The sequence below is a fragment of the Microtus oregoni genome, unplaced genomic scaffold (genome assembly GCF_018167655.1).
Source record: "Microtus oregoni isolate MIOR12 unplaced genomic scaffold, Mior012 000105F_ref0000443, whole genome shotgun sequence".
Classification (NCBI taxonomy): Eukaryota; Metazoa; Chordata; class Mammalia; order Rodentia; family Cricetidae; genus Microtus; species Microtus oregoni.
Window position 1 is genome coordinate 694500 of NW_024544720.1, and position 16206 is coordinate 710705.

The 16206-nt window shown below is 46.1% G+C and overlaps 1 protein-coding gene across 3 annotated transcripts in view; it reads left to right on the plus strand.

Moving 5' to 3' along the window:
• The window catches only part of LOC121443390 (aminopeptidase O-like), a 254765-nt gene that overhangs the window by 53925 nt on the left and 184634 nt on the right, over positions 1-16206 (plus strand). For all 3 annotated transcript variants that reach the window (XR_005973658.1, XM_041645146.1, XM_041645145.1), the window contains 2 exons: positions 4610-4763; positions 9168-9413. Coding sequence is in view for 2 of the 3 variants with exons in the window: in XM_041645146.1 (XP_041501080.1) it covers positions 4610-4763; positions 9168-9413 (400 nt within the window). In the remaining variant the exon portion in view is untranslated. The remainder of the gene's footprint in view (positions 1-4609; positions 4764-9167; positions 9414-16206) is intronic.

Below are 16206 nucleotides of genomic sequence, written 5' to 3' on the forward strand. Positions count from 1 at the left end.
CCATTCCTAAAGGGATTCTTTTCAGGGGACTGCCTGTTCCTTATTTCCAGATTGCTCCTTCCCAGTTGTTGTACTTTACCATTTTAATAGTGTCTCAAGATTGAAGTATGTCCTTTTCTCTAGGCATGGTGTCTTTCCCTTCCAATCCCAGCTCTGGGGTAAAGAGAATGTAGTAATAGGAGCGGCAGGGCTGCGTCCCCAGCACCCGGCTGTCCACATGGCTAGCTTAAGCTTATGCCCCGAAATAATTACACGGACACTGTATTCTTTTAAACACTGCTTGGCCCTTTAGCTCTAGCCCTTACTGGCTAATTCTGATATCCCAATCAACCCATCTCTAATAATCTGTGAGCACCGGTCTTACTGGGAAGATTCTAGCCTATGTCCATCCTGGGTCGGAGCTTCATGGCGTGTGTCTGCCCAGGAGCAGGGCATGGCGTCTCTTCTGAGGCGTCTGCTCCCGAGAGGAGAGCTGTCGAGTCTGAGCTCACTTCCTCTTCCTCCCAGCGTTCTGTTCTGTTTACTCCTCCCACCTATGTTTTCACCTATGAGGGCCAGCCAAGCAGTTTCTTTATTTTTTTAACCAATGACCTTCCTCCATCAAGAGAAGGGTTGCCATGGGTTTAAGGCCAGTCAAAAGAAAAAAAAAAAAAGATTTCTTTTTAATGATTTAACTTTAGCTATTTTACATTAAAATACAACATTTAAGAGCCAAATAATTATTGCTTTTATTACAGTCTTTTCCCCAAAGAGCAGTCAATCATCTTGCTTTATCATTTTTCCTGCTTAAGAAATAACTGCTTTCAGGTGGGCCTTGCAGGATACACCTCTACCCACAGCTGCTCTGGAGCTGGAGGCAGATAGAGCTCTAGTTCAAGGCCAGCCTAGGCACTTAGTGAGCTTCTGTCTTAAAGTAAAAGTAACAAGAGGGTGGAAGACACAGCACCAGTGTTTGAGCGCTCGCCTATGGGCAAAAATAAAATAAAAAATGAAGTAGTTACTTCTGCTTCTTTCTCTGCTTCTTGGCATTCCCCTCCCCCACATCCTTTGCTGAGGAGCTTGGTTACTCACAGATGGGCCTTCCCAGTGTCCCGTCTTCTCGTTGTGGGTCATGGGATTTGAGTTGGATCAATGCCTCAGGTTTGTGTGTGTGAAGAGCCAGAGCCAGCTGTAGTTGTGCCCTTTCTAGGTGTCTATTCTACTGAGAATTAGTAATAGTGCCTTGGTGTCACCCCGCTCCATCTCCTTGGGTTTCCATGTGTACATCAAGCCCAGACTCTGTGGTCTCTGGGCCAGTGGGCAGCCTCCATGGGTGTGGGTCATGGCTCTGCAGGCGTCCTTTCTTTTCTCTCGCCTCTTTGAAGCACACTTCTGTAGATGAACATGGGCATGTAGGAGGTGGATATTTTTGGGCTCTTCATTCCCCTGCTTCAGTTTCACAGCACCCTTAATATGAGTAGCCTATTCTGTGTCTCAGGGATCCTGCGTTCTTTCTATCATGAGTCCCATGGTCCCTTCTGGGATAATCCCCTGGGTTTTAATGGTCCTCTTCTACTTTCTCTGCCACGGTTTGGGGGACTTCTATTACTTGGGTATTCGGCCTCCTAGCCGCACCTTCTTCTCCCTGATTCTTACTGTTGTTTTCCCGTGGCTTGGTTTGATTTGACATTTTGTTTGACCCTATGGGAGATTTCTTTACCTCAGTGTCTCATCTTATCCCTTGTTTGAATCTTCTTTTCGCCCATAAGGCCTTTTTTTTTTTTTTTTTTTTTTTTTTTTTTTTTTTTTTTTTACCAATGATGTGCTTTCTGAGAGCATTTTTTGTAGGACTGCAATACATTCTCTTAATTCAGACTGTTTGTGTCTGGTGGTGTTAACATCTTGAGTATGCTTCCAGTCCTCCCTCCAGGAGTATTTTCTACCTACTTGCTTCTCTCAGTCTGGAACACTAAATGGGCTTTCTGTAAGTGCCTTGAAGGTCCTTGGTTTGTTTACATTTGGGAGGAGGACTTTGAATACATACATGAGTCAACCTCCCCATAACTGATCACAGGTCTCCAAAATGTGTCATCCTGCCTCTGCTCTTGGGTTGACAGCTCCTTCTGAGTCCTCCTCCTGGACCAAAGCTTAGCTACTAGCAATCTGGGACCGAAGTAAGAGAAGATGCCTGTGGTCCCAGCATCCTTCATGCCCACATTTACCTAGCCCTATCCACCTGCCATTCTCTCCTCTCCTCCCACGTTCTTCTAGTGCGCCCTTTCTGTTCTCTCTAGAAAGTAAGCCATTCTCCAGGGTCTGTGGAAGATGAACAGAAAGTGCAGATATACAAGGTAGGGAAGCCTACCCATCGATCTAACCACTGTCTGATGCTTAGCCAGGCTAGCTGAAGTTCAGTAAGCCCTATCCTAGAAACTTTTACAACCTACAAGAGGGAACTAAAAAGCAGGCCTCGCCATTCTCTGCTGCCCACAGGATGTGAGTCTGCGCCATCGTTTGCCACCTTTGTCCGTTTGTATACAGCTTCCTGTGTGTTGTAGCTATTCTATCTTGTTTTCTTCATTCTTTTTATTTCTGCCTTAAAATAAATAAATAAAACCATTATCTGCATAAAGTAGGGCCTGCATATCTGCCATCCTAGCATCTACATATCTACTGTGCTGCATGGTATTCTCTGTCAAAAACAACAGTGTTTAATAGTACTGGGGCAGGGGCAGTCTCCATTTTCACCTGAGGGCTTCTGTGTGGCTTCTCCTTTGCTAATCCCAAGGCTCTCTCCAGCTAAGGCTGGTCTGAACTCAGTGTGAAGCCAGGCTTGAATTTCTGATCTCCCTGCCTCTCCCTCCTGAGTGCTGATACTGCAGGTGTCTGCATGTGAGGCAGGTGCTCTCAACAGTTGATGTACAGCCCTAGCTCCCAGGTCTGGATTCTGTCTTAAAGCAAAGCCCCAGTGTTCACGGTGAATTCTCAAGAAAACTGCAGGTGGTGACTAGCCCTTGCCCTTGGATTGAGATTTGAGATTTTTTTCTTTTAAATCAAAACTTTTCAAAACCAATCATATAAGGGGCTGGAGCGATGATTCATGCTTGAGAACACATGTTGCTCTTGCTGAGGACCTGGGTTTGATTCCCAGCACACACACACACACACACACACACACACACACACACACACACACAGTGGCTCTCAACCATCTGTAATTCCAATTCCAAGGGATTTGCTACCTTCCTCTGCCCTCTGTTGACACTAGATACACACACACACACACACACACACAAATAAATATGTCTTAAAAATTATGTGTGGAGTGTATATTGGCAGAAGTTTTTGTCCTGCCAGCAGCTCCCAAATAAACACCCAGAGAATTAATATGAATTATAAACACTTAGTCAATAGCTCAGATTTGTTGGTAGCCGACTTTTGCATTTTTCAGTTATCTCATATTTTTATCTACACTTCACCACGTGGCTTGGTACCTTTTCTCAGGATGGCATGTTCATATTCATCTTGCGTCTCTCTCTATTCTTCAGACTCTGCCCCGCCCCCGTATTATCAGTTTGGCTCTCCCGCCTAACCTTATTCTGTTCAGTTATTAGCCAGTCAGCTTCTTTATTAAACCAATCACAGTGACATATATTCACACAGTGTAAAAGAATATTCTACGTGTGTGTTGGGTGGGGGAGGGTCCCTGTTCCTGAGAGAAAGTCTCATGTATTCCAGGCTGTTTTCAAACTTGCTAAGCTTGAATGTAGCCAGTGATTACATGCTACCATGCCTGACTCTGTGAACCAACAGAGCAAGACGCTTCTGTAAGAATGCCATGCTAGTTCTGATGATGCATTCACATTTCAGAAACAGGAAGTTTACTTCCTCATCTTTGAGAGAGGCCTAGGATTGTAAATTATCAATCATTTATTTGAGAAAAGCCTGCTCGAATGTCTGCACCAAGTAGAGAACACATCCTGAGCTGGGGTGGGAGCCCTTGGTGTCGTGAGCTCTCTGCTTCAGCTTTGCATGTGCTCAGGGATGAGGGTGAGCATCTAAATAGTTAGAAGCATGAAAAAGAGACATTTCCACAAGCTAATTGGTTGTAAAGTCAGGACTGAAACCTACGTACTTCCCTTCCATAATTTCATGTTTCCTACTGTCTCCATCTTAGGGGGACTTTAATTGAATTTAGACAGAATAGTTGGATTATAGCCCAGAATGATCATTCCTCATTTATTGATTTGTTCATCAAATTCGTTCATATCAGCTACATTTCCTTTTTCATGCCAGGCACAGAGGAAGAAAAGGATGTGTTCTTGTGTCTATGGCAGCCTGAGGCCAGCACCCTCCGTGTTGGCAGCCAAGTGGCTGCCTCAGCACCGCCCTTTAGAATTAGCCTTGCTTATGGCTTTAAACCAACCTCTGGAAGAGATCAGATCTCTTGACTGCCTTCAAACCAGCATCTCTCATACTTTCTCTGAGGCCTGTAGTCTTGCCCCTCCAGGTGGCATGGCTTCCCTCCAGGATGTGCTGTTCCCAGTTTTTCCCACAGGCTCTGCAAGTGTGGAATTGAGTGAGGTCCACAGCCACACAGTGCCTCATGATGATTGCTTTCTGTTCATAGGGTACATGAGCTGGCATTACTATGTGACCATGCCAATGCCAGCCTCCACCTTCACAATTGCAGTGGGATCCTGGACAGAAGTGAAGCCTAAGACATCCCCGTCAGATGAGCTGGTGATAGAGCACCCTCTCCTGCCTGCAAAAGCTGACTTCAGGTTTGTGTTTGGGAGTTTGCTGACTTTACTCTGGGAATGTGAGAAACTGAGCCAGAATGGAGCTAATCAAAGCAGGGAAAGGTCTACTGGAAAAGAGAGTTGGCCTTGTAATTCATGAAGAAAGAGAAGAAAGCAAGTGGCTGTGAAGCCCTCTATGATATCAGCAGAAGCATTTCTACGCTCATTCAAATTAAAAAACTGCAAGTTCAACACTTTCTTCCTACCCTTTAGATGTCTTAGTGGTTGATCGGAAATGTCTTAATAAAGCAAAGGTGTGCAGTGAAAGGAAGGTTACAATGAAAAAAGGATGCAGTGGAAGGAAGGTGTGCAGTGGAGGGAAGGTGTGTAGTGGAGGGAAGGTGGGCAGTGGAGGGAAGGTGTGCAGTGGAAAGAAGGTGTGCAGTGGAAGGAAGGTGTGCAGTGGAAGGAAGGTGTGCAGTGGAAGGAAGGTGTGCAGTGGAAGGAAGGTGTGCAGTGGAAGGAAGGTGTGCAGTGGAAGGAAGGTGTGCAGTGGAAGGAAGGTGTGCAGTGGAAGGAAGAGGGATGGGTCTGCAGCTTTGCTGGTAGAGTCCTTACCAGGCATGAAGCCCTGGCTTCTACCTTTAGCACTGTGTAGACTGGGTATAGATACATGAAGAGTTCAAGGCCAGTCATATATGAGACCCTGTCTCAAACAAACAAAACAGGAAAAGAAACCAGCTGACACATCTTGGTGTGCATTATGTTTGTGCTGGTCTTTCTCTGCTTTGTTGCATGTATTCTGAGCACAGTGCTATGGCGGTGTCCTTAGGAACTGACACCAGGTGACAAGTACATCTTCCTGCCTACATTATGCCTTTTGGCAGCATAGATCTATTTTCTTCTTTTTGTTCAATAATATATCAGTTTTGGAGTTCCTAATGGCTCTACATTATATAGCTCTGGAAAGATTATTAGATTTTACCTGCATTCTCTTAAGGGAAGAAGGTAATTGTGGACAGAGTGGCGTACCCTGCTTTCATGTGGGGATATTAAATTGCAAGTGAGAGTGTCTAGCATTCCCTTCCCTTGCTCTGGAACCACACAGCAGATTCATTTTGTAATTGTCAACAGCCATATTTCTGAGTAAGGAAAACAGGTGCCCTAGGGAGTAACTTTGACTTGGTATGAATAAGAAATGTGTCTTCTTGTGGTGAAGCACTGGTGTGCTGCAGGATTTGTGACTATGGTGGATCCCAGCTGATCCTGAGCCCACACAGAGGCCACTGGCTGTCTGCAGCCCGTGTTCTGTAGTCTGTTACTCTTGGTTGTAGATGAGGATAAGGAGACTGGGGCGATAATTTGTTTATTTTCCTACCAACTGAGGAACAGTACCTGTTTTCATTCATACCAGGTCTAATCTTTGGAGGAGGTGACTTATGATCACTCCCAGAGGCATTTACAACCTTATTATAATGACTGAGCCACCTCAGGCAGCATCTCGAGCTATCTTCTCACCTGGAGTCACCACCACAACTTAACTGTGATGCTAACTAGAGGATATTCTCCAGGAAACAGGGGTTGAGGGGTAGGGAGTGGCTCAGAGTAAAGGTTCTTGCTGTCAAGCCTATTGGCCTGAGTTCAATCCCCAGAACGCACATACTGGAAGGAGAGAACCAACTCTTAAAAAGTTATTCTCTGACCTCTGCATGAGGTCACTCACACAAAATTAATGTAATTTTTGAAAAAGAAAAAAAAAACAAAACACAAATTGAGGTTCCCTTGAGCCTGAGACTGCCTTCCGTCCTTACTGCCTGGATATGGCACCGTGGCTAGACCCACGCTACTGCTGCTGCTGCTTCTTTCTTCTTCTTCTTCTTCTTCTTCTTCTTCTTCTTCTTCTTCTTCAATGAAGACTTTGAATTCTTTTTTTTTAAGTGAAGAGTTTATTGAGATAAAGGGGGTGGGGGAGGGAAGAGAGAAAGAGTAAGGGAGAGAGACATAGAGCAAGAGGGAGAGAGGCAGAGAGAGAAACAGAGGAGGAAGAAGGGGAGAGCTTGTGAATTCCTAACATGTAAGAAGTTGTCTGTTACTCACCTATAGTCTCAGGGCTTGTTGACTGTTAGGAGATGAAGGCCACGAGATGAGGATGAGTTGGGGCCTCCTGCTCAGAATAATTGGAATCCCTTTTCATCTGTCTCTGCCACTGTGAACAGAAGAGAGCATGGTCAGGTCAAATGGGGGAACTGGGAACACAAAGCTGCAAAAGTCCCCATAGGGGCCTGGGGAAGGCAAATCCTATCCTCCTTTTGTCCTTAACCTCTGGTCGTCTTAGGTGTAAGATGTAGTCTCGTTCCACGGGAACAGGCAGACTCTCAGTAGAGTGCCCTTTGTGCGGCAGCACTATGGTTCTCAGTCCTTAAACTTACTCCCTTGCTCTGCCCAGAGGGTTCCAGCTTTAGGGAAGATGCTTTGAAGGCCACTCTTCAGTTCTTTTGAGACGGAGTCTTGAAGTGTAGCCCAAGCTGGCTTCGAGCTCATAACCAGGCTGGTGTCAAACCCATAGTACTCTTGCCCCAGCCTTGCCAGTATGTGCTGTTGCCACACTTGGCTTCTGAAAGCCTTTGGGGAGGAGGGGGTGAGGCAAGGTCTCATGTAGCCCACACTTACCTTGAACTTCTGTCTCTACTTTCCAAGTGTTGGTTACATACAATGGGCATATGCCACCATTGTCAGTTTGTAAGAGCTCTTCAGTAGAGTGTATGTAGCTTAAAATACCACAGGACCTTGTTTTCCTGTATAAATACATTTTAGAAATCCCATAGAGGCTAACTAGGTAAGCGACTTCTGCTTGTCGTCGTCCCTAGGTAGGTGTTAAATGTTTACCAGCAGATACTTTTGCTCTCCTTCCCCGTAAGGTGATGTTGTCAGTACAGGACTTTGACTCCAGTTCAATGTCAGTAACTGTATGCTTGCTGTCACTTTATCCTGGCAGTTTTTATGGGTCCCCATTTTTCTAGCCTACTCTCAACCATGTCTCACTGGGGCTAGACGGGGTTCTTGAAGCACCTATCAGCAGATGGTAGAAGGTGAGGCTTGTTTACATAGCCGTGTGCACCTCTTGATCACAGGCCTTGGGTGGGTGGAAGATCCTTCATAAATCTAAAGAGGAATTACTGTTGCTACCTGCCCAAATTGAGGCAGGCAAGCACTTAACGAGTCTCCAGTAGTCTTGATGAATCACAGGAGCACCCACAGCAAGAATTATAATCTGCAGTTTAAAGTTGCAGGGGTTTTCCATTGTATCTGAATCGAGGACATGTTAACAGATAAAAAAAAAAATAGAATTCTCTTTGATGTTGGTTTTTTTGGATATATAAGTTCTCTTGAAGCCTGTGAGTCAGGCCCTAGGAATTTTCTTTTGGCTCCGCCTTTGTCTTTCAGGGAGTAACTAGTCAGATGGTGCTGAGTGGGCTCTGGTCTGTTTCCTTAGAAGGCTGATTTTATTACATTTATACTGAAAGTGCATTGGAAAGGAATTGGAGATATAGCTCAGTTGGTAGAGTACTTGCCTAGCATACAGGAAGCTCTGGGTTCAATTCCCAGCACCGTATAAGTCAGCCATATGCCAGTAATCACAGCACACAAGTGGTAGAGGCAGGATGGTCAGGAGCTCTGAGGTGAGCCTATGGTGCATGGGACCCTGTCTCAATAGCCAAAAGGTGTAGTAGAGTAAACACCCTTAGGAAATGCCTCTTTTTTTAACTCAGCAATAGCTTCTGATAAGTTTGGTAAAGGATGCCTAGATTATTTTTTGATAGGATGGCTTATGTGTTTTTGAAAGCTATACCTGTAACTGTCTTTGTCCTACCTCATCTCAAGTCACTTATTGTGGGAGATTCCAGAATAGAATCTTTAATTTGCTTAGAACCAGCTACATAGGGGCTCATACCTGTAGTCCGAGCACCCGAGAGGTAGATGCAGAAGAATCAGGAGTTCAAGGCAGCCTTGGCCATATGAGTTCAAAGTTCCCTGGGCCGCATGAGATCTCAAACAATGAAAATTGAATAAATGGTGTGGCAATTGCCTTGCTCCCTTTCTAAGAACTGTCAGTTATTTGGGCAGTTGTTCTATGGTAGCATCTGAAAGCACTTTGCTGAGGGTAGGTAGAATTTGCTTTAATCTGGGTGGGAGCTTGTTTTCTTGTTCTAAATCTTGCCCCCTTCCCAATGCACTGCACCCCCATTGATTCTACGACAAGGTATTTTTGCTTCCATGTAGCATGGATTTAAGTAACCAATCTCATCAACAAATATTTTGATCTGTTTTTTTTTTTTTCACTGCTATCCAAAAGCAGACAAGGCAGTACTGATCCACCTCTGCTAATAAGGTTGTTTGAGCCATCTTCTCAACGCTGGCCTCCTCTCTTCTTATGTGTTGCCCCAGGTATGCTGACACCTGCAGTCATGTAGAATACCCCTGCCGATTCCAGGATGCTTCTGCTGCCACCCAGGAGATCATTCCTCACCGAGTGTTTGCCCCACTGTGCCTTGAGGGTGCCTGCCAAGAGGCCCTGCTGTGGCTGGTCCCTCCTTGCCTGTCAGCTGCGCACTCTGTCTTGGGAACACACCCTTTCTCCCGGCTGGACATACTCATTGTCCCTGCCAACTTTCCAAGTCTGGGGATGGCCAGGTATGCGTCTCGGCATGGCACATGGAACACACGCTTCAAAAGTCTGGGGACTGCTGGGGGAATGTTTTTCTTAAACTCTGTCAGCAGTTTCGTTTGCTCAGGGTGGAAGGGATGGGTTCCTTGTTCACCGCTGGATCTCTTACTGCTACCTTCAGGAGATGGTTTTCAAGTAGGCCCTCCTCCCCACCCTATTGCAATGAACTGTAGACATCATGGCTGAGACTGGGCATAGAACGCACTCCAGAGTGATATATGTGGGGTTGCGGTTACTCAGTGGCTGTTAGCGTGGGTGGTGAGAGCTTGCTGCTAATGAGTCCAAGGTCATGGCGTCAGGCTCCGCACACAGTAACAAAACCTGGTCCCAGGGCCACAGCTGCTCGCCTAATCCTGACCAGCTGCCTCGTCCATTCTCACCACTGGTCACAAGGCAACAACTTTAGAGCCCTGTGTCAGAACATAAATCCATCCACACTGCTGGGAAAACAGCTAAAAGCAGATGGCTTGCATGGGGGAGGGGCATAGCGACGTGTTCCTATTTTTAATACAGTAAAGTGAAGTATTCTTATCGTGCCCCCATTTCATTCCAACAGAAACTGGAGACTTACCAGCTGACCCTACCCTGCGTTAATTACAGCCACTCCATCAGTCCCACTGTCCGTCCACACAGTGATAGGAGGGTGGCTCTGTCCCACAGGGAAAGATGGCCGGTGGACCGCGCTCATGCTTCTGTTTGCGAACCCTAATCACTAACAGGGACTGTGCTTGACTAGGATGGGAAACGAGCTCATCAAACGTGTGGCTTTGAGTTTTTCCCCATTAGTCAAGGAAATTCCTTCTGCCAATTAATTTCCATGCTTTCAAACAGCTGTCACTTGTGTTTTCCCAAAAAACTGCACACATTCTGGGTAAAACCCCTGAGTAGAAAAGAACTGACCAGAACATTTGCTTTTGATCTCTACTGTAGGCACACACACACATGCACACACGCGCACGCACACACACGTGCATACTTTTTAAAGGGTGGCTGGCTTGATGTAACCCTTGAGGAGTTCTGAGAAAATCATTTAGACTGATTTTTATCCTGTTTTTATGAAGATAATGGGAATGTGGAAACTAGGATAATTATATATGTTTGGTGGCATGCATCGTATAATTGTCTTGATGTCTATATATAGAGTTTGTCTTAACAAGGGGGCTTCTTTGGTCACTTTGAAGAGTTTTCTGGACTTAATTTAAACAGTTATTGGTGAAGAAAGGGTTGTTGATTAAATGCTGCTCATTTGTGTATGGTTTTGAGGGGTCATATTTATTTGTGAGGTTTTAATACTTTATGGATGTTGTTTTCAAGGCATATTTGCTAACAGTCCCATATTCTAGCCTGGGGGAAGCAAAGGCCGAGTATTTTCCAAACACAGAACCTCTCAGTAGCCCCTTCCCGCCACACAGACTGCCAGACCTAGGATGTGCTGACCCGCAGGCCATTCTATAAGCTTCTCTCTCCGAGTCTGCATGCCCGAGCAGGCCTGCGGCAAGGCTTCTGCTTTTTAAGATATTTGAAGTTATTTAAACGTGTTTAATGCTGTATTTTTAAATAAGAAGCCTAAGTGCCTGAAGGCCAAGTGGTGCTGGGCTGGGCACAGGTGTCAGGACTGGAGTGGTGGTAACAACAGGACAGAACTGTGCACAGTTCTCAAATAGCACCCCCACACACACACACACATACACACATTATTAGCCAGGAAGTAGCCTGTCCTGGTTAAGCTGTTTCCTGGACTTAACTGTTTTCTTTGCTTGTGAACACTGGAAGGGTGATTGTGCTGTTGTCTAGCTCTAGTAGGGTGCTGAACCGGAGGTGGGGGGATGGAGGGAGTCTTACAGGGGCCCTGCTGCTTTTCCTATGCTTAAGGCCTACTGTGGCAAAATGCAGGTGTGGAGGTCAACTCTGTGCCCCATACAGGATCGGGAAACTCTCAAAACCATGAGGTGCCATCGCGAGAGACCTGTGCACCAAAACTCCCCATGCCCTGGTCGTTATAGTATACAGGGAACCAAAGAACCTCTTGATAAATTAACCGGCTCTTTCCTGAGTCCCTGTTTATAAACATGTAGCAGGATCATAAATTCCATAGCTCTGGGCTTCCTTAGCAATTAGGTTTTAATTATAATGAGTGCCGTTTTAGTGTTCCTCTTTGGCAAACAGCAGTCAACATTCCCACATGAACAAAAACAGGCAAATCATGAACTGTGTTAAAGGATTTTTTTAAATGTTTGGATGATACACAGTGTTTTAAACGTTACTCTTCGTAGTTTGTGTGAATATGCTCGACTTTCCTCTTGAGCTGAATAGGTGACTTCAGTGAAAGTTTGATTATCAGCTCACAAGAGCACAGGCGGTGCACCAGCAGTGGCTGGAGCTGGACGTAGAGATAGTCAGTTCACAAGAAGGCAGGCGGTGCACCAGCAGTGGCCAGAGCTGGACGTAGAGATAGTCAGTTCACAAGAAGGCAGGAGGTGCACCAGCAGTGGCCAGAGCTGGACGTAGAGATAGTCAGTTCACAAGAAGGCAGGCGGTGCACCAGCAGTGGCCAGAGCTGGACGTAGAGATAGTCAGTTCACAAGAAGGCAGGCGGTGCACCAGCAGTGGCCAGAGCTGGACGTAGAGATAGTCAGCTCACAAGAGGACAGGCAGTGCACCAGCAGTGGCCAGAGCTGGACGTAGAGATAGTCAGTTCACAAGAAGGCAGGCGGTGTACCAGCAGTGGCCAGAGCTGGACGTAGAGATAGTCAGCTCACAAGAGGACAGGCAGTGCACCAGCAGTGGCCAGAGCTGGACGTAGAGATAGTCAGTTCACAAGAAGGCAGGCGGTGCACCAGCAGTGGCTGGAGCTGGACTGGACATAGACCTAGCGAAAGTGCTCTGGCGCTCTTTAGTAAAGTCTTCTCCGGTTGCACTATGTTGTCTCTGTCATCCTCTGCTACAAAAGCCATGGCTGCACAGCCAGCCCTCCTTCTGTCCCAGCACTTCTCTTCCTCACCCATCAAGGGGAAGATGCTCTTACTCTGGCCCAGTGGTTCTGAGCCTTCCTAGCACTGACACTGTGACCCATTAATACACTTCTCCATGTACTGGTGACCCCCACCGTAAGATTGCTTTCATTGCTACTTTGTAACTGTTGCTTTTGTTACTGTTTTTAAATCATAGTATAAATATCCGATACACAGATGGTCTATGTGTCCCCCATGAAAGGGTCGTTTGACCCCAAAGGGGCCATGACCTGCAGGTTGAGAACCACTACTCTAGTCTGAGGAAACCGACCAGTGTGCATTTGGTCATCCATTGCTCACTCTGCCCCATGCTTTACTTTTCTGGGAACTGCGGGCTCTCTGGTTCTCTTTCATTTTACTTCTGCAGGTCTCGAAGTGAGTGCTGTGATGCCCCCATGCAGAGAGGAGTGCATTCTGACTGGCTCTCCTTTGTGTAAAAGCTCTCCTGCTGTGCAGATTAATATTCGGCCATTTTTGTTTTGACCTCATGTATTCTCTTATCTACAGTCTGACTTCCTCTCGTTGAGAAGTAAGTGCCAAGGGTGCTGTTTGTCACACTTACACTCTTGGTTATAAGAGCAATAGTGTCAGTGGAATAATAGCCCGGAACAAGATTTATGAACATTGCTTAAAATGATCACCCCAGTCCTACCTCTCTGTGTGTCTGCTTCACCACTTGTCTCTCAGCAGATCCACAGTTGTGTGTCACGCTGACTGAGGTAGCCAGCAGGTTCCACTCCCATCCCTTCTGCTGGCTCCCCAGGTTGTGCGCAGCTGTCTGCTGTCCTGCTACATTTCTGTCAAGCACATTGTCCGCATGCAGTACTTAATGCCAAGCCGACAGGGCAAGTGAGGTTGGTGAGATCTCCATTCTTCCGGGAATGGACATTCTAGTCTGGGAGAAAAGTAGAATACACAGAAGTGAAGATGTGCGCTCTGGAGAAAGTAAAACCAAGGACACGGAGAGTAGGGTGGGCAACTCCTTAGGGTAGGCTCAGGTCAACCACGTGAAGACAGGCAGAGACAGTGAGAGGTCATGGATAGCCACAGAGATCAGCTTTGTCTTTGGATCATGAGTGCCGTACGGTCTCATGACCTGCTGGTTAGAGCCAGGGCTTAGCAGCTGCTGTCCTTAAACAGAATCTCCCTTTGGACCTGGCACAGCCCCTGGCAACCAGACCAGAGACTACCCCTGTGCCAGAGGGGAAAGATGACCCCAGTGACCACATCTTCTTTACCTAGTGGCTGTTTTGTGATTTCTCGCTTACACAGCAGATCACAGGGAGGGGAGCTGGGTGTAGATATTTGCTCATCTAAGTTTTTAAAGTTTTTTTTTCCCTTATTGAACAAAAAGAATGTTGACAAAGAGTTTAGAGAAATAATTACTCAAATAGCCTCAATGTTCTTCATGGTGGAAAAACACCATAAAGCCCCTTATTATAGACGCAACTTGTTCTTAAAAGATTGGGTTGTGCAATAGAAAACCTCTGCATGCTTATCCTAGCTCCTGACTCTGCATGCAGAGTTTTGCTAAGGACCTCAACTGCAGATGGGCACCCTGCACATACATGCCCAGGAATGACGGTAGCCAGTCTGCCCTACCCCTCCCCCTGGAGTTAGACAGGGTGTTGTCTTGTTTGTTCTTATCTCCCAGCCAATGTGTAATAGAATAAGCAGCACACAACACACTGCTGCACAGGACCTGTTGTTTCCAACCTTCTGATCGCGTTCCTCGCGGCCAGGGAGGAAGCAGTCATGTTTCTGTCATTATCTTAAGTGGTAAGGTTTCGCAGCTTTGAAAGTCTTTCTTCAATTGTTTTTCTGCTAGTTTACACTTGAATTTTTAATCCGCTAAACCCAAACCACCGTACGCTTAAACAGTTCTTTGAGTGCCAAGGGAAGTGCCCACAATGGTTCTTCCCTCAGGAATGGGCCCGAGACAAGCTGGTGCCTGTTCCCTCGCACACCCGCCCACTCTGCCGCCATCTCTCATAAGCTGCATGTTTGGGGTTTGCATGTAGATTTTGTTTTGAACTTGGATTGTTTCTCAGATTTTTCATAAATTTTCACACTTTTTCCTGGGTGGTCTCTTTAAAGACCCAAACATTTGAATGAGCATTCCTGTGCCCCGTGCCTTTTGCACAGGTGGGCGAAGGTGGCAGGCACTCCGGGAAGAGCTCAGCTGTTCTCTGCACCCTGACGTGGCTGTGGAGCTGAGCATTTCTGAGGGTGGCAGGAGGGGTGGCCCCTCCGGTGCTTTTTTGTGTCTTCTTCATTCTGCTGCTGATTTCTGTTCCCACGAAGGAGTTAACTGAGGGCCTTCTCCCAACAGGTTCTATTTTTCATTTTTCTTTCCTAAAACAGTAACTATGATTCATAAAGTGCTATTTTGGGAGGCTCAGAAAGCCCAGGCTGCAGTAGGTTTGCTGGTCCTAGCCAGGGTATCCTAAGCTTTTCCACTCAAAAGCCCTTTCTGCCAGAAATTTTTATATAAAAATCGTAAATGTAAGATTAGCACCGGAGCCCACTGTCTCCTTGTGGAGATTGAAGTCACGCGTTTTAGCGGCCCCTTTAGCGCCTCCACTGCAGTTCATTGTGCACACTAATGAGAGGAACGTGCTTGTTTACGTAAACAGGCAAAAACCCTACCTGAATGTTTGACACTGCAGGGTGTTTTTCATCTTCTGTGTTTTTCAGAATTGATTTGATATTTTGACTTTATAATCCTCAGCATTCAGAACACTGTTTTAAGCAAATATAGTACCAATGGTCAGGGTATTTTATAGCCAGTTAAAAAATAATTAGAAATTCTGCCCTAACTTTAATGATAAAGTTCATTTATGATTTTTTTTTTTTTTACAAATGAAACTCAGCTCAACAACTCAAGCATTGCTAAGAGCCAAACATTCTGACCCAGTACCTGTATACTGATTGGATATGTGCATGTTCAGACATGGTAGGAAAATACTGTATGTCTTTACTTCTATGATCAAACGTTTGTGTTTCCATGAACGCAGAAAGCCTTGTGTGCATCGTGAAAACCCCATGGTTGGTAAATGGGCAGCAGCTGCAAATCTGTCAGGAGAGATGCAGAGTGCTGTGTGAGTTCAGAACCGCAGCTGCTGCGGACTTGTGTTGCAATGCAGGCAGCTGCTGCCAGTGTGTCCAGTTCAGCATGGTGCCGGGTTTGAACTGCGTTGGTTGACAGCTCAGACACATTTCACTGGCGCCAAACTTTTGTGGAGCCCCAAATTCAGTTACAGTGTTGGGGTATCAACCCGCAGTTTAAGAAACTGTGGTTTTGACAATAACCAGTTTGTATTAAGTTGGCAGGGACTGAGAGTTTGGGGTTCAGGCATTGGCGAGACTTGTCTGTAACTGTCTGAGGCTGAGCACTTTGCTTTCTGGGAAAGGGGATGGAGACTGTCGCTCACAGTGGTCTGGCTTTGAGGTGCGTCATGCAGAGCCAGGCAGAGTGAGCCTGTGGCTTTTGCTTGTCTAGAATCTTCTTGGCATGGGCAGCTGCAGCGTTTTGTCATCATCATGCCGTGATCTCTCACCTCTGGAAGACTGCGCTTGAGTGCTTTATTTTCTTTGAACTGCACACATACACATAGACTGACTGACAGACCTACCTTCAGAGAACTGCTAGAGTGATCTTTCAAGAGAACTTGCTAGTCTTTTGACAGGCATCGCAGCAATCACCTCCACCTGTGTTTGTAATCATCTCTCTTTTGATGTCAGCACA